We start from the raw sequence: 24,637 nt of genomic DNA, 5'->3' as shown, positions 1-24,637 counted from the left end.
TCAAGCAGTTCAACTATATATAACTATATAAATACTAGGAGTGGGAAAATCGGATCAAAAAAATCGAATATCGGGATTTTTTGCTTCACAATTTTAAAAACAATTTTTTTTTGTTAAAAAATCTTTTTTTTTCCCCCAATAAATAAGAATAATCCATTATGAAATTGTTGTCATTTTTATTGATTTTTTTTTACTTGTCTTCTTGGGCTTTACAGCAGCAGAACAATGATCTGGCTACTGTGTTGTTTTTTCCTAATTTAAATAAAGAAAAATGACGAGCAAAAAAAAGTTTTGTACATTTTTTTTTTGCTTTCAGTCTACAAAATTCAGCAATATCGAGGAATCATGAGAATCCCAATTTAAATGGAATCGGCGCCCAAAAAATCGGAATAAAATCGAATCGGGACAAAAATATATCGTCACAGCTCTAATAAATACTATTCAAGGCTGTCAGCCTCCCCAGCCAGAACTACACACGCTTTATGGGCCTAAAAACATTTTTTTGGCATACTGTAGATGTCCAGTCACCAAATTAATGTGAATGAGTAGGGCACAGCCTTGGAACAGAGTATCCAGCTCCTTGGATGACATTTTTTTTAAGGATTTCCTGCGTCAGCCTCTGCGATTCATTTAAATCTTAAATCAGTAGTTAAAAGCAAAGTGTTTATTTATAAAACCATACTTTGATGTGAAAATGATCTAATCCCAGAGCTAAGTGTGAGCTTGACATGAGTCTTCTGGTGGTTACGGTATGTCTGGGATGTATGCTTGTGAAAGCTTTGCAAGCAGGTGCGATCACTTTAAGATAATTTGCAACTTGAAAACCACAGGTGTCAAAATTACAGATGAGATAAATGATTCAACTCCAGTCAGAGACACGTCGCCTGATGAACAGACACTTCACTCTGCTGCTTTCCTCTGTTCCACCCTGCAGCAGGAAACTCCGGTTGGACTCAGGAAGGACACAAACTAAGAAGGATAATGCTGCTTGCAAGTCGGGGATAAACACAACAGGGGCTGACCCAAAGTTGAAGAACATTTGCCACTGTGTGTGTGTGTGTGTGTGTGTGTGTGTGTTGTTTGCTCTCGGTCCATGCCAGCACATGTTTGGGCTCAGATGTGTTGCAGTGTGCAGTGAAGGGTCCCGACCCTTTTTTTAGCCAGCTTCTCTAAAAACCAGCTTCAGAAGGATTATGGAATGAAAGAGGAAGACAGAAACAGAGACAGCACAGACTGAGAAAGCTTTCAGCCTGAGCAGACACTAATCCTCTTCTTTCTGTCTCTGATAGATGAGGGCCGGTGGAGAGAGGGCCAAGTGAACGACTGACAGTCGGGCACACATACGAAGGTTGACTCACAAGCCACACATAATCTGTGCAGCCTGTTTGTGCATGTGTGGGAGACAATTACCCAGCTTGGAGTGTCCAAAGCAGAAGACGCAGCCATCGGCTCCATTCACGACCGACTGAATAACCTCGGCAACTGTTCCAGCGCACACCTCCGCCTGGCAATCAGCAGATTGAGGAAAGAAAAGTTAAAATGAAAAAAAGATTATTCAACAATTACGTTTCATAAACACAATCTATACTAAAAGTAGAATTCTCATTATAATCTCAGCCTTTTGGCCTTCTAATACTAAATAAGAAGGGATAATGAGGTCATGATGTGAGTTCCCAATCCTGCATCCACATTACTCTTAGTAAAAAAAGAAAGAATAGGGAACATAATATCACACAAACAGGAACATTGACTTACTGCTCTGTTTCTGCTTATGCCGCTAGCCTTTTAGTGAGCTCAGATATCAGAAGTTAGCATAAATATTGTGTTTTGCTATTTTTTTTATCAGGTGGCTGTGATAAATACATATTTCTAAAGTTCAAATACCGTAATAATGAATTCATCTGAAATTCTAGAAAGTGTTTTAATCAATATATGCATAAAGTATTAGATGTATTCCTTTGAAGCTAGCAGCTTGTTAGTGTTAGAGTTAGCTTGGCTCTTCAAGAACCTGCAGTGTCACAACTTAATTTTTTAAAATATTGTCACATCAGATGGATTATTTATTAAATTTATGCCTTGATAAATCATATAAGCTTCATGTGTTGAAATATACAATATGTTAAAAATGACGGCAGGCTTGCAGCAGATAGGACGTCATGCACAGAAAAGACAAGCGAGACAAATGTTTGAGACATCAGAAACAGCGGATTGTTGGTTTGGTGAAAAAAACATGAAGAAGAAGATCATGAATTCAGGTATGTGTCTTTCAAATTCCATTTTTACTAAAGTGTTTACTCACCTGTGATGCATCAGGAGGAAAAGCTGCATCAAAGGTGAACATCTTTGGTGGGACCTGATTGGCTCCTGCCCTTTTCTGAGACACAACATTTGGTGTTTGATTCACAGAGGGGTCCATGATGGTGATCTGTTTCTTTCTGGGGTCCACTTTCAAGAAGGAGCTGGATTCTGTTGCATCAGACTGAGACACTGGGCACACGCGGACCATCACTTTCACCTGAGGACAGGACACAGAAAACAGATATCTTGATACTCCTGTATTAAAAAAAAACAAACAAACAAACAAACAAAAAAAACTTTTCTTTACAAATGGAAGAAGCTTGTGATCTGGTCTTTGATGGCAAGAGTGGTTCTAGGGGAGATCCAGGGTGGGCCAGTTCCCCCATAAGACGTGGAACTAAACTATGGCTCAATTTTTCTGTCAAACACATTAGGCAAGGCAATGTGTATGGCACCTTTCATGCACAAGAAAATTCAAAGTGCTACATGACAGATTAAAAGCATTACAGATGGTAAAAAGGTATAAAAGACAACACAAATAGAAAAATCACAATAAAAGCAAATTTAATTAAAAGTTGCTGTGCAAATTTTCTGCATATGTGCATGAGAAAAGAAATGTTTTTAACCTGGATTTAAAAGTGTCTTTATTTGGTGAGAATTTAATCTCCACTGGTAGTTTGTTTCATTTGTTTGCAGCATAAAAACTAAACAATGCTTCTCCATGTTTAGTCTGGACTCTGGTCTGGACTCGTTGACCTGAGTCTTTGGATGGAAGAACTCTGCTTGGTTTATATTCTCTGAACACATCACACATGTAATCTGGTCCTAAACCATTCAGGGATTTGTAAACAATCAGCAGGGTCTTAAAAAAAGATTAAAAGTTGCACCATTAAAAGAGCTTCACCACCAGCGCCTGGCAGGTTTAACTGTATTTCACAGATGTATGTCTTGATGCTGCCAACTCAGTTTGTAGAAGCTTGAACAATTAATGCTGTCCATATTAGCATGTTATAAAGAGATTAATCTGTGGAATTAACATGTTTATTTTGTTTAACACATTAAAGCATAAATAAAGTCATAACTCGTGTTATATCAAATATCCAAATGTGGCAATATCTCTGTGGCAGAAGCAGAATTTGGCAGGTTTTCCCCCCTTTCTCCATTCAACATTTCCTTCAGATATCAGCAGTGACAGGGAAAACCTGGCTGTGCAGCCAAAATTGAACATTTTTCCAGTGACTGAAGTAAAAATCTGAAGGCATCATGGCAGGAAGTTTACATTTGGCTGGACAACTAAAAACAACTGTACTGCATATTGTTATTCTTTCAGAAATTTTAGCCTTCCTAAAACCCCAGACACCAACGATGCACCATCTGAAAACAAAAAAATGCAAGAAGCGCTGCTTCTGGTTTTCCTCCATGCTGAATCCGAGAAGCACAAACATCCAATGAGTGCATGGAGAGATCCATCACAGAGCTGTAGCTAGCAATACAAATTAGCTTTGATTGTGTTTTTGATGGGAAAAAACTGTGTTTAGTTGTGTTATCATTTAGCTGAAGCTGAAATGAGAGACTAAGATAAATAATGTTTGATACTGTCACTGAGATGGTTACTTGGGAGATTCAAATACTTCTTGTCAAATAACTATATTTAAAAAACAGAAGTGAAATACAATAGCTGTTTTAATATTGCCTTAATTATACGGTAAATTTTGAAATCCTTGACACCTATTAATTGTTATTTTCTTATGACTATGCCTCTGATGTTGGTCTGGAACTGCCACGGCTTGACAAGCGGCAAAAACACGTCAACATCAGGTACAAGACATTTTTTAACAAAACCTGTAAAAGCAAAGAGTTAATGTTTTAATAAAGCTTCACTGTCCGGATCACTTTCACACATTTTTCTGTTACGTTTTGTATTCTTCTCAGGCTGATTTCTCTTTTTTTTCACTCTGAACTGGACTGAAAGTTTACTTTAAGGAAGTCTGTAAAGGATTGTTGCTAGAATACATCTATCTTCACCTTAGTTGCGACAAACAACTCCCAAAGAAGCACAAAAATGATCATTTTAGTTCTACATAACTGTGTTTTTGCTCTTTTTCTTTCATCACCTTATTCACCCCGAGTGCTTTCACTTCCTTACCCTCCTTTACCTGTCACTCTTTAGTTATCTTTCTCTCCTTCTCTCCTTATTCCCTTCCTTTTTCCCTGTATTCATCCCAGCTCACTGTCACACATCAAAAGCCCTGAATTGCAGGAATCCAGTTTTAGCTTACTCTCATCTTCTTGCTCTTCCTTTCCTCCCACTTCTGTCACAAAGTGTTAGCAGCTGCAATTTACCACCTGACAGCGGCTGTTGTTTTCTTTGATATCAGCAGGAGCAAAACGCTGCGTCATCGAATCGCAGTGAGTTTCAGATCATTTTAACACATAAACACCTGGTTTCTCTGTTTGCTGCAGGTGTTTTGAAGTTTGTTGTTGCCTTCACTCTCTGCAGCTTTTGCTTACGTAAGTGAATTAATCTTTACCTCTCTTGCTTGTTTGATCTGTCACTGACTATAATCACGCCGATTTAGTCGGTCTGTCTTCCTCTTCCTCTTTTCATGCTTGTGATAAGTCTTCACGCTTCCTGCAACAGACACATTTCCTCTCTGACAGCTGAAAGAGAACCTTTGTTGCAGCTGACGGCCGACACGGTATCAGTGCTTTATGATCTAGTTTTGACCGAACCAAATGCCTAAGACATATGATGTGAACTGCCTTCATTATCAAATACATCTGATATTTGCACTGCAATATTAGATGCATGCTCAAGTGTGTGAGCAAAGAGTGAGTTGCCAAATCATTTTTCTGAATCTGTTTACTTTATGGGATTGCTTGCTTTCTATCACCTCAACTTTTTCCTGACATCTTTTCTAATCCTTAGTCTATTCATACGTAAGGCTGACATGTGATGCATCTCTGTGTTGTCTTGACTCATTAAAATAAAAATCCCTCAATGCTAGCAGAGATTCCCTTCGGTCTGTTGTTGCCCTGGAAACATCATGGGATTGTTGGGAAGTTTGAATGTGATGCAAAAAGTGACTTTAATGCAGGATGATAGTGTTCTGTGACAGAATGGTAAATTGACCAGTACTTATACAGCTCTTTTCCAGTCATGTTGACCATTAAAAGCAATTTACACTATGAAGCAGATTCACACATTCACACACACACATACCCCAACAGGCGCGCTGGTGGGGCAATAAAAGGGTTTTGTGTCTTGCCTAAGGACACGTGGTCAGGGGAAATCTGAAATTGATCTTCCAACCTTCCAGCTTGAAGACAACTGTACATTCTACCTGAGATACAGCTGCCTGAAAATAATTTAAAAGAATATTTTAATCTATTTTGTATAATGTGATGATTTTTTTATTCTACTGTCACTTGACCAGATAAAGTGTATATTATCAGACATATCAGGAGTGGGATGCACCCACTGTGACATAACCAATCATTATGTTTTTTTTCTTTTTCTTCTTTCTTCTAAAATGTATTTATCTAAAAAGGGGAATGTTGCACATTTTTTAAAATGCATATTTCAAGTTCACGAGGTTGGAGTGTAGAATAAAAGATAATTGAATTATATTACTTTACAAATACATTTGTATATGTAAACGTGTCCTGCATGTAACAAGATATCACAGATATAAAACACTGAATATAAAGTGAGGCAGATTTATCCAGCACACAGCTACAATATGAGATATATGTATCTTTTTGCTGCATGTCGTTTAGCTGTGAGTACAAGTTTAGTTGGTAACCAGTTTTTGAGATGGGATACAAAGGTGGTGTATATGGTGTGTTCTTTTTATTCTTGGTATAACATTCCAGATACTACTACCCCTCACTGACAGCACAGATTGTTCAAAAGGGATTTTTCTGCGGGGGACCTCACAATCTCCTCTCGTTGTGGCTGTAGTGGTCCTCCCAGTGAGTGATTTTAGCTCAACATATTCCTTTAGTGGTGTTGGTGCAAGTCCGTTTATTTATTTTGTATCCAAAACAGAGAGATTTAAACATATTATAAGTAAAATTTGTATTTACTGAGGATATGACAGCAGTCATATAAATAACATTTCCTGTTAAACATTTTGAGGGCCTTGATGTACAGTGATTCTACCAGTTTTGCATCTGAACAAATCACAAGACCTCCAGAACAACGTCAGCTAAAGCAGAAATGTTTGGCCATAATGAAAAAAAAAAGCAAGAAACAAATATAGTCTATCAACACAAACATTTCATGTCTACTGTGAAGTACAGTGATGGAGGAGTGGGATTGTTTTACAGTCACAGGGCCACAGTGTGACAGCTGGAACCTGTACGGGTAAAAACTGGATCATTCAAAAGGAAAATGATCCAAATCTATGACCGAGTGACTGAACAAGATAAGATTCAACCATGACATGTAATTATTAATTACACTTCATGTTACTGCTGCTTAAGATAGTTTTACAAGCTACTGAATCATGGGTGTACTTTACAGTATTCTGCCTTAGTTTTAGTTAAATGAAAAATAACAATGTTATATAACATGGTAAATCATCTAAATTTTATTATTGAGCTATGTCTTTAAACTTAGTAAAGTCTATAATATTTCATTATTTTTCATTTTATCTGATATGCTAAAGCAAGTATTGGTAACTCAAAGAGGGAGGTGCTGGAAGACATGACAGAAAAAGACTGTGTGTTTGTGAAGCTCCAGAGAGGCTAGAAGGAGGGAGGGGAGATCTTTCATCTGATTGTTGTTGTTTGTTCAGATGAATCATCATCTGAAAGGCAGTTTGAGATAAAATACAACCATGGATTTCACATTACACACTGATCCCAAAGCACCAAAGCCCCACTGAGAGCATTTCTCACAGACTAAGGGAGTCTGTAAATAATATTCAATCACGTGAAGCTCTAATAACTGATCAGTGATGTGATCACAATTTTTTTAAGAACCTAGGTTTAAATAAATCAGGGAGTTTAAATGAAAAACATGTTTAAAATGGTTTTTGTGCTGTTTTTTAGTCTTTTATGTCTCCCTCTCTTCAACCTGTTTCCTTCTAAGACTTTGGTTTTTGCCAGACTGTTGTTGTATATAGTAATTTGTTCTTAATGACTCAATGAAAGGTTAAAAAAAAAATCCAGATCAAGAAGTTAAATAATTCCAATAAAGGTCATGTTTCAACCCTTGTAAAATTGCATGCAAATCAAAGGCCTGCATGTACCTTTTTTTTTTTTTTTTTTTTGGTAATAATTAACAGACACATAACCTACTTATTAGAGGTAAACCTATCACATAATTTTCTTCAGCATTGCGGTGCTGTTAGAAAAATTACTTGGATGAATCCAGTTTTCAACATGTCTTCCCTTCCCATATGGATTATCTGGAATGCATTACTTCACGGTCCAGAGCCAGATGGCAAGAAATTCATGAAAACAGTCACACTAAACTGACAAAACTCTCCTAAACAACTCTCCAACAAAAATCTTTTCATTTGGTTGCATAACTGAATGACCACAGGTCATTAAAGGATTTGTTTAATGCAACTTCTGAACAAGTGTGTAAGTGAGCGTATTTATATCTTTCACATGAAAGTGCTTATGCATGTGTGTACCTAAATGTGTGTCCACAGATGAGGTTGCCAGATTAACTGAGATGCCTCCAGAATACAATAAATGTGTAACCTCTGTGACATCAGATAACTTAGAGGCTGAGTACCAGGTCAAGAGGTAAAGAAGAAATACCACTGAATAGCAATACTACTACACAATCACACATACTCTCACACACACATACATGCAATACAAGGCCCCCTCCTGACCCCAATAAAAACAGACCATCACATCAGCAAGAGCCTGGTGGAAAGATTTCACGTTACAAGACGTAAATCATGAAGTTGTCCGCCTCGAGAGCCCATTTCCTCCTCATGTTTGAGAGCATAGAAGGTGTGTGAGCATGCACATGTGTGAGTGAGGTATAAATGGGCCCCTAATGCTATTCCATGTCCATTTCTCAAAATGTGTGCATGTATGGGAAATGGAGTCACAATGGGGGGGCATTAACCTTCACCCCCCATTTCTTTGCCCCAAACTGTTACGTTATTACAGCTCTCTGAAAATAACCACAAGAAAACATCAGCTTCAACACAAGCTTTAAGGAAATCTTTTTTTCTTATCCATTATGGGAAATTAAATGATAATAAAAAATCATATTTATAGCAGACGTGCAGTTTTTATTTGTCATCTTTCTTTTCCAGAAACATGAAAGCAGCAGCATCTGGACTCAACAGCCAGAACTTCAAGCCTGAGTCAAGATCAGAAATGTTGACTGTGTGATCAAACCCTCATTTGGGTTATTCTGTAAGGATCCCTGGCTTCGTTCCAATCAATACATATGGCAAAGCGCCACCGCCATTATGACATCTGCAGGACTACAAAGCTAATGGACTCTTTGTTATGCTTAATGAAAAAGATGGAAGGGAAAGAAGATGTGTTTATTCCAGAGAAAAGAGATGACAGGGAATACTGAGAGAGAAATATGCCACTAATAACGCTGTATATCTCTCATAGTGCTCTCACACTGTCCATCTCTGACCTGACCACTTTATATCCTGTCAGCTCTCTCCACCTCTCCTCCACTCCCTTCTCTGTCCTCCTCCCACTGCTCTCCCTCAGTTTCTTGACACAAAAGTACAAATCTCCCTTTCTTATTCTCTGACAAAAATTGCATTGCACAATATCGCTGCCCACCCACTCCACTCCCTCCACTCTTTATGCCTCATCTCCTTCCTCTCCTCATCTCATTTTTCTCCCATCCTCAGAACAAATAAGAAAAATCACCGGCTTTTCTTATTATCTGGCCTGTACTCCCTACCTTCATCTCACACTTCACGCTGCAGTGATTACAGATATGACAAAGAGACGCTCAAACAGAAAAAAGTGACTTGTTTTTCGCCTTTTTCTCTCAGTGAATATTTTATTTCTACTTGCTTTGGCATCAGTTGTGCCAAAGCAAGACGTCTATGTGTGCATCATTCTTATTTACAATGCAGAAGAACATTAGAGCACGTCTGTTTTAAGGTTATACCTGCAGCTATAATGAGACTCATTTCCAAGTCAAAGGTAAAAGATTTCTCAGGAGATTTTCTCTTGAGAAACTAACTTTTCCAATCGGCACTATTGGATATAGATCTTCCACTTTATCCAGTTGAGACTCCGCTCTCAAGCAACCCTTGAGTCAATTTCAGTTGAGAAAATCTGGTAAACAGCAACAACCAACCCAGAGCTGGGAAAAGACTGTTCAATTGTCCCTCGCAGCAGTGCTTCATTGCTATTGGCTGAAAAAATCAATAAAAGACTGAGACCAAGCCCTAATTGGTTCCAAAAGACTGCAGAAACGCACATTTGTGCAAACACATGTACATAGATATAGATGTAAATACCATGTGGAAACAGAGTTCAGGCTGTGGAGAAACTGTAATTTATTCAGCTCAGCTCTTTGTATCGCTGGATCTATGCTGCCTGTTCTCACTTGGATGCAAGGCAGCAACAACTCTGGTTTAAACGTTTGTGCAATTTAATAGGGAAGAAAAAGGAGCTTTGGTGAAATAATCAGCATTGTTTGGTTAACTGGTTAATTGGAAAATCTAAATCCAGCATAAGTTGGGAGTTGTGCCTTTGGGTGTAATTTATTTAGAGTAAATAAAGACATGAATATTCACATCAACGTTGTTCTAATCTGCACCTAAAACATAGAATTAAACTACAATCAAATACTCAGAATAAATAATGAGTTTCTCTGAGCTCGAGTACTTTTGGAATTATATTTGTCTTTGTATGTACTCAGTTTATTAATGCTTTAAATTTTTCAAGCAGACTGATTCTTCCCTTTTTTGTAAAGTAAACTTTTGAAAAACTGCAAAAAAGTTAATTATCAAATATGCTGAGCAGTAAGCGTTCACAAATTCACTACAAGACTCAAAGGAATGTCAAAGAAATGAATTATCTGGCTGGCTTGCATGTTTATCTCCACATTTAAGTGACAACGGTGTGATTTCTAATGACCCAGGAGAATTATGCATATGCAAGCAAACACTGTGTGTCTCTCTGTGTGTATATGTGCCTATTGGTCACATGCTCCTCAGGCTTGCCAGTTCTGACAACATTAATATTTCAGCAATGAGGTGGAACAAAGTGGCTAATGTTATGGACTGCCATAACAGCCTCGCTCACTCATTTTGAAAAAACAAGACACAAAGACACTAAGATAGGCAGAAACACAGATACCAGAGTGAAGTGCACTTGCACACAGCCATGCACAGCTTGTGGTCTGAGAGGGATTGTCGCTGCTATTAAAAATTGATTAGCTGTCAGAGTATCGTTTTCCCCCAAGGTCAAGGCATAATGTGTGCAGGCACATGTGTGCAAAGAGAAGTAGGACAAAAAACTTCCGATAGTCATTCATTGACTATGAATGAGTCAGATACTGTACAGAGCTGAGTGAAAATATAAAGGGAAGATAAGGTTCATTTATCCTTTATCAGGTTTAGATATATAGTTACAAAAGGAAGATAAGAAAAGAGAAAGACAATATGATGATCTCTCTATTAGCTATCATAGCACAGCATGTCTTCAGATGAGAGGAAGTGTATGTAAATCAGGTATGATGTACGGTAGAACTGCAAATGAAGTGACAGCTTATAGAAGGACATGTAAGCTCAGGGTAAAACTGTGACATGTTCATGTTTTACTAAACTGCAACAGTCTGTGAGGCATAGCAGAGCTTTTAATACCTCTGGCATTGCTGAAGTCAAAGGTAGAATATGGTAATACACACACAGTTTAATTTTCTCAGCCATTAATGCATTTCCCCCTGCAGTCAGTGGTCTGAATGGAGGACTACCAACAGCCTAATTTGATTAAAGTGAGACAGAGCTTACCAGCGATATGTAAAAAAGCTCAGTGTGTAAAAATAATTCAGGGGTGTTTTAAGATACAGATGCCACTCAGGCAGATCCACAGAGGGATTCTGTTTTATTTGACACTAAAGGAATAAGGCAGGCCCCTCTTCCTTACTCACACCAAGGCACACAGCAGCAGCAGTACATTTAACCTGTGCAGGTTGATTTCCCCTGGCTTTAGATGTAATGTCTCAATCTGTTTTCTGCCATATTAACATTGGGGAGAACACCAACCCCCCTTGACAGTCACAGACAAGCCCCATGTATTCTGCAGGATGTCTCATGCACACATCCAACAGGGGGCTTTGCTGCTTCCTTGACAGCTTTCATTGTACACTATAATCCTATGAATTTGTGAGCATGGGAGTCTATGTGTGAATGTGAATGTGTGCAAATGCCATTTCAGCAGGGAACAGACCCCCACCACAGGTGACATTTTTACAAGAGAAATGTCACCATAGCCATTTTCTCCCCATTTGTTTGCATGAACATGTGTGCACGTGTTTGTTAGTGTTTATGTGCATCAGTGTGTCAGTGAAGGGATGTGTGCTTGATTTGCTTTTGGCAAGCTGTAACTGATTTAAAAAAAACATTTTGCAATGTCTTGTTCTTCATTTTCTCTCCTTTTGATAACCCACTTTTAAATTGAATATATTTGCATTTAAAGTTTAAGTAGTAGTTTAATAATAACGACTGTTAAGCTAAAATTAGCATTAATTTATGAAACAGTGAGGAGAGCGAATCCCCCCCCCCCCCCCCCCCCCCCATGTTTCTTCCCCAACAGAGCGACAGAAAATCAAAGTTTGTACCTTAAAATAACTTGACTTTAATAAAGGCCCACTACTAGACAGAAATCAATAGACAGTGGTGTGAGATTTCCACGTGACTGTGAAAGAAATCATGAGAATCTGGTGTAATAGTTGTAATTAAACAATAAGTGGCAACACACACTTACACGAGATTACAGAATATCAAAGTGGGGATGAAGCAGCAGAAGGGATAAAATGACAAAGGGGGTAAAAAAAAAAAAAGGGGCTGAGTATATAGACTGAAGAGGGTTTTTGTGTAAGCACTTCTTAATACATATTTTTTACAGATCATGGTTTCTGATTATAGATCGATGATGGAATCATTTGTCATGTGTGAGTAAATATGGGATCTTGAATCAGTCTCCTTGGCAACAGGAGGGACATCTGTCATCTCCATAAGGAGATACAAAGACAGACCCTCAAAGTAGAGACAAAGTACAAAATACAACAAAACAATCTGTTACAGAGAGATAAAATGTGAAATACCAACAAATAATACAGCAGGAATAGATGAGGACTAATTTTAGGATATAAACACATTATAAGGAGTATTATTTGAATTTCGTAAATATTTTTTTATCTGAATAACTCCCAGTCATCCTGGTTTAATATCACTATTTTACGTCTCATTACAAACGTAAATGACTGAACAAACAGGAGGTTGAAGATCTCACTGAGATAAGTTTCATACATTTTCCTTTATACTTAAAATGACTTTGCGACAGTTTCCTACTCATCATATGGTTAACACAAATAACGAGATGCTTAAATACACCCACACCCACACCCACACACACACACACACACACCATGATGCACAAAAAGAAGTTTCTTTTCTGTTTGGTGATGAACACTTGTTTGATGCCTGCTTGATTTTGACCACCATATGTGCTCATTTTTGGCCGTGAGGACACACACCCAGACACGCTCAAAGTCAGTGAGCCTCCCACTCAAACTGTGGAGGAGGGGGACACTAAAAACTCATTACATGGACGATCAATATTGCACACACTTGAGAAGCAAGTGTACGCTTGGGCCCCCTCTTGCACCCACAACACACACATGTAAGTGTTTCATCAACCACAGGCTACAGTGACAGATGACTTTTGTCAGCCTGAAATGTGTTACCGTGGTAACCATTAGGTTACATTTTGGTATGGCACAGAAGGAGAGAAGACACACAAGTGCACGCTCACATACACAAAACTGGGGACGCACTTAGATAAAGTGGTGAAGGTCATGATAAAATACCACAGCTGAATATTTCAGCTCATTCCAGCACTCTGTGGACAAAACTAGGGCTCATCCAAAAACCAAATCACATTATAATTTCTGCAGTAGGTGATTTACAGCACCGCTGCAAAGCAGCAGCCAGTAAGCAATTGGATCTAAGAATATTAAGTCACGTATTGATACTAGCACATTATGTACATACATAACCGACCATTTTTTAATATTTGTGCATATATAATGACATGTTCTATAATATTTCAGTGAATCTGAATAAAACCTCACTTCATATCACTGACAATCCACAGAATTTATGTTTACTTGGGGGCCCAAGTAAACATAAATAAATAACATCTAAACTGTCAATGCTGCATAAAAATCAAAGGCTTGATTTTTTGTGATGAAATACTACAGGAAAGATAAATTATTTTTATCTTTTCATTGATAATGTATATCAGGTCTGATATATGTACTGAAATGATATGAAACTATTACATTTTATGAGAAAACAATTGCATATTTTCTTCTTCCTCGTAAGAAAGCATTAAAGGTATCACTGGCACCATGTCTGTGAAACCTCAATTTGGAAAAAAAACGTGATAATTTAATATGTTTTTTGTTCGGAAGATATCTAAATTATGATTATGTTTGATACTAGATAGAAATTCTCACAATTACATGTTGTGTTAATGAATGAATATACAGTCTCCAACATAGCCTTAGACATCTTTGATTATCATTCCAAATAAGACTTACTTTTTAATCAGTCTTTTGTGATTTCAGTAAAACAGAAACAATTTAACCGAATGAATAAATTAGAAGCAAAAAAGTAACATAACGTCTGTCAGTTTCACCACTTGTTTTTAAAGGCACTAAAAGTACTTATAAGAGTTTTTTACATATTATTTCTCAGACTGTCAGACTGTCTCAAAAAGATGGCGTTATGAGTTTTGTCCACAGACTTTCAATAATGTCTTTGTTGGGTGACCGCAAAGAGCCTCTGAAGGAAGTCCACTGTGGATTCTGATGTGTACTGAGGATCATTATCCTTTAGCAGAACCCACTAACATAGTATGATACCTGAATTTGATGCTATTTCTCAAGTCATTCATCCCCTGCATCAGTGAAGTGGTCCCTTTCCCACTGACTATACCAAACGCACAGTCCACTTACCCCTAAGAGAGTTTCTTTTCATTAAATGCTGCTTTATTCTTTCCACAAATACTGTGCATTACACAGAGCTTCCCCAGCCAGTCTAGGAAACTCCAGTCTAACTAATCTGCCTAAAGACTCCCTTTATCATCAAACATATTTGTATGAAATCCACAGACAAATATAGACATTGTCTGTGAACATTATGATACTTATATGAGTTTGGATTTTAACATTTTCAGTTTTAAAGAATAACTAAAAGCCAGTAAAAAATATTTTTCCGCTACCTTTCCAAGTCCAGGGGTATCTTTGATCTTGTTGGCTGCACGAAGAAGGCAAGGTGGAGCTGGGGGAGGGACCACCAACAAGGCCGCGCTGAAATTGGTGGGGAACATAGGTGGCTCACATGATGAGGATGAAGTTACTGGAGCTGTGACTGCAGCCGTTTTCTGCTTCTTCTTTTTTGACGCCAAATTTAACTTTTGAGCAGCTCTGAAGGAAGACAAACAGAAGAGGAGCAAAGATAAAGAGAGAAGTCAAATAACTGAATGAATAAGAAATAAAATACTGTAAAAAGAAATGAATACTTCTACAAACAGCATGTGTGGATAGAGGAAGGATGCAAACATGGTGACACACAAGGTTTTAATTTCATCCTTATTCCTTTCAACAGTGCAGCTGTAGCTAAACTGCTAATTGCTAATGAAACCAGACACAAAGATGTTTACACACAAGTACATCCACATTTCTGTTTACATGTATAGCAACATCTGGATGGGGAGTGGTTCATTTCCTCTCTTACCAACCAGTTCCCTGCAGCATTTAGCTCAGGTAAAGCCCCCAATTATGTCAGACAAGTAAGTTCCAATCAAACTCTCTTCTCAATCACTGCTGAATCTGTGCTTGTCATGTCTCCCTCCTTCCTCCTGCTCCTTTAATTTCTTCTGCCTCTCTCAACAAAATGATACTTTCCTAAATTTTCAGTCTATTACGTTTAAATCTCCATCTTGCTTCCTTCTTCAGCAGAAATAGCTCATAAACTTATTTTTAATGGACTTTTCACTTTTTCCCTCATGGTAAGAATTTACAGTAAAGAGGAGACAGTTACCATTAAGATTATTAATCTTGTCCTATTTTGACTTGTCATTGCCCTGGCCAACGTGTTTTAGGCTGAAAACATTGCATTTGAGCTGGTGTAATTAGATTATAAAAGGCATTTAAAAAAATAAATACCTCACCTGACAACAGAGTTAGTGCAATAATGTTAGTTATTTAACTATACTGCAGTCGCAGTCCACGTCAGTATCACCCCAAGTCAATTTGAAAGACTGAAAAGAGGAGCGTTATTTTGTGTGAAAGCTTGTGAATCTCCTGGCAGATTTACAAGTGATTTATTGTGTCCTTCCATTTAATTCTTTGCTGAGATTCTAACAATTTTAACTCAGAGATGTTCATTTGATAGACGATCCTAAAACAGCCCTAACAGGGTTCTGCTTTCTGTTCTTACATATTTTAAAGATTTCAAAAAGAAAGAAAGAGTGAGAGGCATTGCACTCGGACACACACTCTGTCAAGAGCCCCATTCTCACACCATTGGCTTTCAATTAACTGCAGCAAGTTACAGAAATGAGAGCGAGGGGGAGAGTCAGCGAAAAGGGGAGAGCAGTACGAGAGAGAGGGGGAGGAAGAGAGATGTGCATCCAGTGACCCGTAGAACGATGAAGCGTTTCACCATTTGACTGGCTTTCCCAGGAGATTTGTGTGTGAATCAGTGTGTGTTTTTGTCTGTGTGTGTGTGTGTGTGTGTGTGTGTGTGTGTGTGTGAGTGCACACCGTGTGGAGTGAGCCTCCATGAGAAGACCACTAATTGGTTTTTCACTATGTGCAAGCTAAGCTTACATGTGAAATGCAATCAAAGGCAATTACAGGTTTTCTTATTGTATCGGTGTAACGTTCAAACCCTCCCCATGCAGCATGTAAAGAAGATTACTGACAACTGTTTGCCAAGTGAAGGAATGTGCAGTTTGTGAAACATGATAACGGTATTAGTGGACGCTGTGGACTCATTTCTCAATGAGGTCCCCCTATAAGATTTTGTTTAGAAAACTTGAACGCACCATCCGATTTCCGTTACCACAGAAACAAGAAGCTACAGCATTTGCTGCAGTGGTGCTGTTTGTTGCAGGACAAGACATGACAATGATAGATTCATCCATGGTTACTTGGCTGCTGGGGATTCCTACTTGTAACCTGCTCACTTATTTCCACAACTGCTCTCAGTATGGTTTTATTGTCTTTCTCTGTATATGTGTGCTCATGTATGAAGGAGCGTCTCTCTGGGCAAGACATTAAAAAGCCTCTTTGGTAATTGTTTTTCATAGTATATCCTTTTTAATCATTAGACACATCGAGTTAAAAATGTTGCCGATTCTTCTGTTGATGATAGCATTAGAGTGTTATAAAGCACTCTCTCTCCATGACCGAATCAATTTATGGCACAACTGCATATAGTACACACACACACAACCCCAAACTGGTTGCATTCGATGAGAAGTGGTCTGGGATTTGGTTAAGTGGATCTATTCCAATCTAACCCTAAAGTGAACTGTACTTGTTTTCCATCAATCAAATCAATCTAGTCATCAGCTCCTCTCCACTACCTGGAGGTAGTGTTCTGCTTTATTCTTCTCTTCTGTCCCTCCCTTCCCCTACTCCTCTTTGTTTCTTCCTCTTTCCCTGTGTTTTTATCTTCCATCCTTTTTGGTCTCCTTTCTGCCCTCCACATAACCACTCATCCAGTCCACCATCCACTCAACCTTCCTTAGATATATCGATTCCCTCAGCCATCACTGCCTCTCCTCCCCTTGGCCATTTCAAGTGTCTTACTCTTGTTAAAAAGCATCACAGGTCACATATAACACAGCTGATAACAAGATGCTCCATTGTTGTCTTCTTCCTTTCTCACAGCAACAAACACTTTCACTTCAAACACACACATACACACGCAGCTGATTTATGGTTGGTGTCCCTGGGCTGTGTTGTTGGTTCAGTAGTTAATTACATTCTGTTTAGCAGAGCATAAGTGGAGGGAGATACAGGGAGAGACAGAGAGCGATGGAGGGTGTGTGAGAGTGTGTTGTGTGGGGTCAGTCACACTGTCCTGACATGGACAGAGGACCGGCTTAACTGATGTTATCTATTGACATGTACAAGTCATCACCTCTTATACCAGATTGTCAGATTAAGATAACGTTACATAACATACACTATTATTAAACTGTGCTCAAGTTTTGTTTTGTTTTAGTTGTTGAGTTTTTTTTTATCTTATCTTGTGTGCTTTTTTGCAAAGTGAATTTACCATTTATTTGTCAGAAGAACATCATCAAAAGCAGCAGCTGTTCAGCTTACACAAAAAGCAATAAACATGGATATTTTAGTAAGGACAGCCCATCCACAGCTAAATGTGCTTTTATTGCATTTTGAAAATAGAACAAATCTTATTCACTGTAAAATGATGGATGAGTAAAATGACAAACTTGTTTTAGATATGATCAAAATATTGCAATGGGCATTTATTATCCTCTCACCATCTATTCATAGCAATCCACCATGATAATAGGTGGCTAATTAGTGCCTGAATAATTCTTGTTTAAATTATATAAGAAAATGGCCACAAGAGTTAAATAGGGACAGAAAAAGAGACAACAATCCCTCCCCAGCCCCTCAACCCATACTGCTATCCTCCATCCAAAATAACAACACCTTCCCAATTTGCCAATTCAATTGGGATCTGTTCATTTACTCAGCAACCTCCTGCAACTCACACGCTTGCACACAGCCAGCCTAATCCCCAAAGATCCAATCCTTGGAGCATGCAGTTAAAAAAAAAAAATTGTGGACTGATACAAACTCCCTTCCCCCCAGTGAGTAAGAGCATGCACACACTACAGCAAGTCTCTATCCCAGCGTCCCCAGAGGGCCACTGCAGCACAAAGAAGATGTAGCACGACTGTGCAAGTGTGACATATTCACAGACAGATCACTCCTAATGAAAGATATTACTCAGATGCACATTATCGGAGGTAAGGGAAAGGTCAGTGTTGAAATGGAGAAATTGTTGGAAGCAGAGAAGAGAGAAGAGAACAATGGGGAGAATGAGTGGAGGAAAGAAAAGAGCAAAATAAGAAGCAATTAAATGGCGGAAGAAAGGAAAAGGAGCATGATGGGGGTGTGAAGATGATAGCAGGGGCAAAAAAAAGAGGAGAAAAACAGCAATGCAGGGTTCAGGTGAGAGGACTTGAGGTGGACAGGGATTTTGTTGAGTGCAGACAGTGAGGGAGTGGAAGCTGTGTGTGTGTGTGTGTGTGTGTGTGTGTGTGTAAGTGTGTGTGATGAGAGCATCAGTATGCAGTTCACATTGAGACTAAAGACTTAGACAGGCATAGGTTTTACCAGCACTGCATGGCTGCACCTACTGACCACAAACACTGTCAAATACACACACTCAGATACACACAGTGAAAAATAATGTTGTCTTTTTTTTTTTTTTTTCCCTTTTTTTTGGGGCACCATAACTAAATCTTACAGTGATCAATGTGCACAAACACACTGAAACCATAAAATCTGACTACAAGATTTACACCTAATCTCCAACACAAAGTCTCACCACACTGTCACACACGTTACAAGGTTTGCAGTCATAAATCAACCAAAGTCGGCAGGCTGTCTGTTTGTAATGTCGACCAGAAACATGTTTGTGCAGAGCACCATTGGCGCCTGACAGTTCATGGGGTCATAGGGAGGAAGCTCGAGAGAGAGTGAAAGGGTCTTTGCACATGTTTCCAAGCTGTTCATGAGTGTGTCTGTGACACCAAAGCACATCAAAAGCAAAGACATTTTATTATCTGCAGATGAAGAGAAAAGGTGTGAAAAACCCATCAGTATCATTTAAGATGGGATTTAAAGTAGCTCATTACATTCAACATCTCCAGCAATTCTTCAGACACTGACACACTCCTCTTCTGGGGTAACACATGAATAATTCACTCATTCATTTTGAGCTTGCCTTGTTTTGTCATTAATAATGCACTCGTATTACCCGTGTTGTGTCTTATTTATGTTTCGCCACTCAGCATTTCTCCAGATTGGATTATACAGACAACTGATGACTGGGTAGTTGTTTTATACACAAGTGCATCAACAGATAAATACACTCCAATTGTTCTCATCGCCTTCATTTTCACATGTGGTTGTATTTGTTCAATTTTTTTTTTTTTTTAAAATTAAATTTACTTTATCAGGTTGAGAAATGGTGAAGCCCAAATGAACATTTACACCCAGGATGATTCAGTTTAACCCTGCGATTAATCTCATTCCAACTTAAAAGACTATTCTCTCTGTAATGCTTATTCTACATAATGCCACCAAGTTCCCCAAATCAAATCATTGTTGGATTAAACAGTTACATGCTAAGGCCCCTACAGCAAAAATATTTGTATATATCTATATAAGTATATGAAAAAATATTTTTTCTTAAATGAATTATCCAGGGAGAGCCAATAGAAAACTGGAGTTAGCTTGATTCTGGAAGCTAAGTGGATCAAACGGCCGAGCAAACAGATGAAATGTTTGTGAATGAAGTGAAAAACAGGCAAATGACTGTATAAAGTAGATTTTGTATGAAATCTACTGGAGAGCCATGATCATACCTGGCAAAGAAGGAGGCAGCAGCAGAGGTGGCAGTGGATGCAGTGGTGGTGACAGCAGGAGTGTTAGAGGGAGAGTTTGTGTGTGATGATGAATTAGTGTGTGCGGGAGAGTGTGTGTTATAGCGATTCAGGGTGGCTTCATCTCTTGAGGCATCTGAGATCATCTGGGAAATCTGATGAAAGAGAGAAAGAGATGTTTTACTTCATTTCAGAAAAATGAAGACAATTTTCAAAAATAAATAAAGGTTTAGATGCATGAATAGTGACACAGTGATAAAGACATACAGATAGAAACTTTATAATTCACTACATGATAAATCATGGCAGACGTGATCACTTGCTTGTAGTTATGTCTGGCATAACTTCCCTGAACGTAACCCATAAAATCATAGAACTACACTTAGTTGTCCACAACGATCATCAGAAAACAAGTTATATACTGTCTGCTTCATTGAAATTGGTCCTTGTTACAGAAATTGGAAAAGAAAAAGAAAACTATTCGTACTGACAACTTACTACTGTATAACATTAGTTATTTTAGAAAAAGTATCCCAGTTTTAAATTCTTTTTTCTAAAGATATATATGTTGCAGCTCATGAATAAATGATGAAAATCTAAAGGCAATCAGCCCATAAGAATGCAAGAGATGGAGTCAAGGGACACAACAAGACAATAAACAAATATAAAAATACATAATGGAAAGCATGAAAAAACGGTGGTCTGCAGAGCAGGCGGAACAAAATTTGATTAAAAACCCACAATCTTTCCCCCATGATTCGAAAAAAAGAAGCTATGGAGAAAAATTGTGTCCTTCTATTCATTCAGGTGAGCAAAGAAAGTGAATAAAGTCCATCTGTCCAATTTTTGTTTAAAAAATGTGAGTAAATCAGACAAGTAGCTAAAATGCTTTATTCTATTAGTGAATAACTAAGTACATAACGTTCTGTAAAATTTTGAATGACTGATATCTATCTATCTATCTATCTATCTATCTATCTATGTATCTATCTATCTATCTATCTACCCCTCTCTCTCTCTCTCTCTCTCTCTCTCTCTCTCTCTCTCTATATATATATATATATATATATATATATATATATATATATATTTGTCTTCTAAACTCCCTCACAAGACAAAACAGGAAGCTGCTGCATTTTGAGTTTTGATTCTCTTCTATACTAATTTGCTATGATTTAAAATCCCAGGAAGCATTTATGATGATTGACTCTGATGACCGCCGGGGCCAGGACTCAGGACTTCATGTGCCCTTTCTCTAAATCAATTTGACAGCAGAACTTTAAGTACAAGTTAAAAAGTGTAAAAGGTCAAAACATAGAGTACATGCACAGCTTCTAATTGGTACAGCAGAAAGACTAGCCGGATGCAAATGTCTCATGGCTTTTTGTGCTTGTTACATACAGAAATAGACTCTTAAAGACGTGAAACATTCATCTGCATGAAAGAAAGGGAGATCATGCTGTCTTCAGCTTGGAATTTAGGTACTTAATATTCTTTTAATTTCTGGGAGGTTTTAAAGTTGTTAACACGATCATTGTACATAAATTTGACTTTAAGTGAGAAAATGTTAAATGTAAGCATGAATCTTGATCATTTAGATCATTTTCATAGTTTTTATGTTGGTATGGAGTAATTGTGTTATGTGCTCAGTGTGTCATGTAATCATATTAGTTTATTACTGAAACCACTGAGGAGATTATGATTAACCGATCACATTTATTTCCTAAACTACCTAAAACTACAATAGTATGCAAGTTTTTTGTCAGGATATTCAGTAGTCCACCTAGGCTTTTGTTATGTTATTAACAGTGAAATGTCACTGTGTGCCTGTGTTCTGTGGTGTGTCCTTTAATAAATTCTACCAGAAGCTTTTGGGTTGGACGTCATGAGCCAGTCTTTGTGTTTCTGATACCCAGACGTACACACACTGTGGTATTCATAAGATACATGTAACTGCTTTGTATGTGTGGATGCACTACATGAATTGTTACAGTGAACAGTACAGAAGCATGTGTTTATGTCTTTGAGTGAGCATGTGCGTGTTTGTGGGTGTGAGAACGAATCATTCATGACATAGATATGGATTATTGATTATGGTTCTTTATGTGCTGCCTGCAGCCAGACAGCAGAGCGTCTAAATTATGACCACATGCTTCCATAAAGAGGCTGGCACTTGTGAGGTTTGTGGTACAGTATGTCTGTTGTATAGCTTCATGTGTGTGCTTGAGTGTTCATGTGACTATACTTCCCGATACCTGTGTGTGCATGTGTGTAAATCAGCTTCACCACATATATATATTTACTGCTAAGGGCTCCAAGGGTCCAAGCAGGTCACCCACTACTCTGATAAATTGCCCATTGTAAATTGCATTCCTCTGTAGTTTATACACCACACTGTTTGTGCATTTTCACCCTTTATAAATGCTAAAGCCTGGCTTTCTGCCCATGCATTATTAAAGAAGCAGTGGACACATGGAATTAGGTCCAGCAAATTACAAGAGATCCGTGCAGCTGTACTGGTAAGTCATAAAACCTGACTGAAAGGAGGGAAATGTAGAAGTTAGAGACAAAAAATGCTTGAATAAAAGGTAGCCATTTCTGTTTAAGCTCCAGGTCAGACTGCTGAGGCAGGACTGAGAGGTTCAGGATTGCATCTTGTTGTCACTGCAGATGTGTAAGGTTTGGTGAGGTAGCAGGTAAATCAGTTTTGTTGCTGAAATATGACCTTTAGGATGAATTTCAGTGTTATTAACAGGTAATCCAATTGTATCACTGTGAGGAAGATGCAGGCATCCCCTCACTAATCAGGTGCTGTTTTGTCACTCAGACATGTACATATCCCTTTATTTCTTTGTTTCTGTTGATGTATTTGTTCACTAAAGATGGATCCTATTTAGTTGAATGATGCATTAATTTGGTTTGTTTTCTGTATATGTTTTGGTTGGCTTCTAACCTCTCTCTCTCTCTCTCTCTCTCTCTCTCTCTGAGGTGATCTTGGAGATCAGCAGTGTCATGGAGGCCCATGAATGTTGCTGACAAGGGCCTGGTGTGCTTAATTAGTTGGTTGGCACAAACCAAATGGCCTGAGGAGAGGGGGGGGGGGGGGGGATTGGGGAAGAAGTAGTTAATCTTTATTTGTGTTGATTAGTATTTCTTGTTTTGATTATTAAAGTAAAAGGATAAGGTGTGAGGTAATTTAGTCTTTTTCTAGTGGTGTTTAGAGTTAAGCTGTATTATATGTTTTTAAGATTTGTACTTGTGACTACGCTCCTGTGTTGGGCATTAATGAATATGGTTCTCACCTATATATACTGGTGGAGGAATGTGAATTGAGAACAAAAAGGGGGAAAGGTGTCTGTGCATGTGAAACTGAAAAGAAATCTAAGTAAAAAGAAACCGAGCTCTGCCAATTTTGGAGTCCCGTGGTTCTTCCTCCTCTTCTTCCTTTGGCTGTGCACCTGAAGGGACGTCGCCATTCTGCACTACCTAAGGTTAAAACCTTACAATCACCAAGATTCCTGTATGTGTTACCATACACCTTTAAGATCGAGCTGAAAACCTTTCTTTTTCATGATTCTTATAGTTAGGATATGAGCATCTCCTGTGTTGGAGTCTGCATGTATGGGACCCAACTGTCCAGGTTGTGCTCTTTGCTCTTATAGTTATGGGTAGTCTAGCCATCCATTACTTATGTAGCAATGGGGATGTTACCTGATGCACTGAGAAGTACCTCGCTCTATTTCTCTAATGTATTAATGTGTAAATATATGACAAATTGCCATCTCTAACTTATTTCTCCTCTTTTCCGCAGGTCTTCCTGAATAAGTGCAGTTGTACATGTTGATCTGTCTTTCCTGTCCTCTCCATCCCAACCAGTCGTGGCAGATGGCGGCCCTCCCTGAGCTGGGTTCTGCCGGAGGTTTTCTCCCTGTTAAAAGGGAGTTTTTTCCTTCCCACTGCCGCCTCGTGCATACTCAGGATGGAGGATTGGATAAAAGTCATGATTTGATGCAATCAGTTGGTTTCTATTACAGGCTATGTATGAATTGGCTTGAAATGATGTGTATGTAAAGTGCCCTGTGACAACATTGTTGTGAAGTGGTGCTATACAAGTAGAGCTGAATTGAATTGAATTGAATTTAACTGAATTGAATTGAATAGGAATAGCATTGTTGTCAGTAATATAACCATTTATGCTTCCATTAATTTTTATGGTTCTAAAACGTCTTGACTTGTGTCGGGCTGTTTCCTGTGGCTTTGACTGCATGGAAGTCTCCCCCCAAAACGCGCTGTTGTCCACAACAGTGCTCTGCTGGAGGCAGCATGGATTCTGCTCTGTTCCAAAACATGGCATAATGGTAAGCAACACTAAAAATATATTTATTATAATTACAGTAGCCAGTGAATTGACTTAGACAGAACTTTGAAA

General features: G+C 38.4%; 1 protein-coding gene across 1 annotated transcript in view; it reads right to left on the bottom strand.

Moving 5' to 3' along the window:
- Window positions 1-24,637, bottom strand: part of kif26ba (kinesin family member 26Ba) — a gene marked incomplete at both ends in the record, with an annotated part of 87,724 nt that overhangs the window by 21,501 nt on the left and 41,586 nt on the right. Inside the window, 4 exons of the mRNA XM_079240809.1 lie at window positions 1,411-1,504; window positions 2,300-2,515; window positions 14,770-14,974; window positions 20,191-20,363. Coding sequence (XP_079096935.1) covers window positions 1,411-1,504; window positions 2,300-2,515; window positions 14,770-14,974; window positions 20,191-20,363 — 688 coding nt within the window. The remainder of the gene's footprint in view (window positions 1-1,410; window positions 1,505-2,299; window positions 2,516-14,769; window positions 14,975-20,190; window positions 20,364-24,637) is intronic.

The sequence above is a fragment of the Telmatherina bonti genome (genome assembly GCF_933228915.1).
Source record: "Telmatherina bonti genome assembly, chromosome: 1".
Lineage (NCBI taxonomy): Eukaryota > Metazoa > Chordata > Actinopteri > Atheriniformes > Telmatherinidae > Telmatherina > Telmatherina bonti.
The sequence above is the reverse complement of the archived record's forward strand: the minus strand, read 5'-3'. Positions and strand labels throughout refer to the sequence as shown.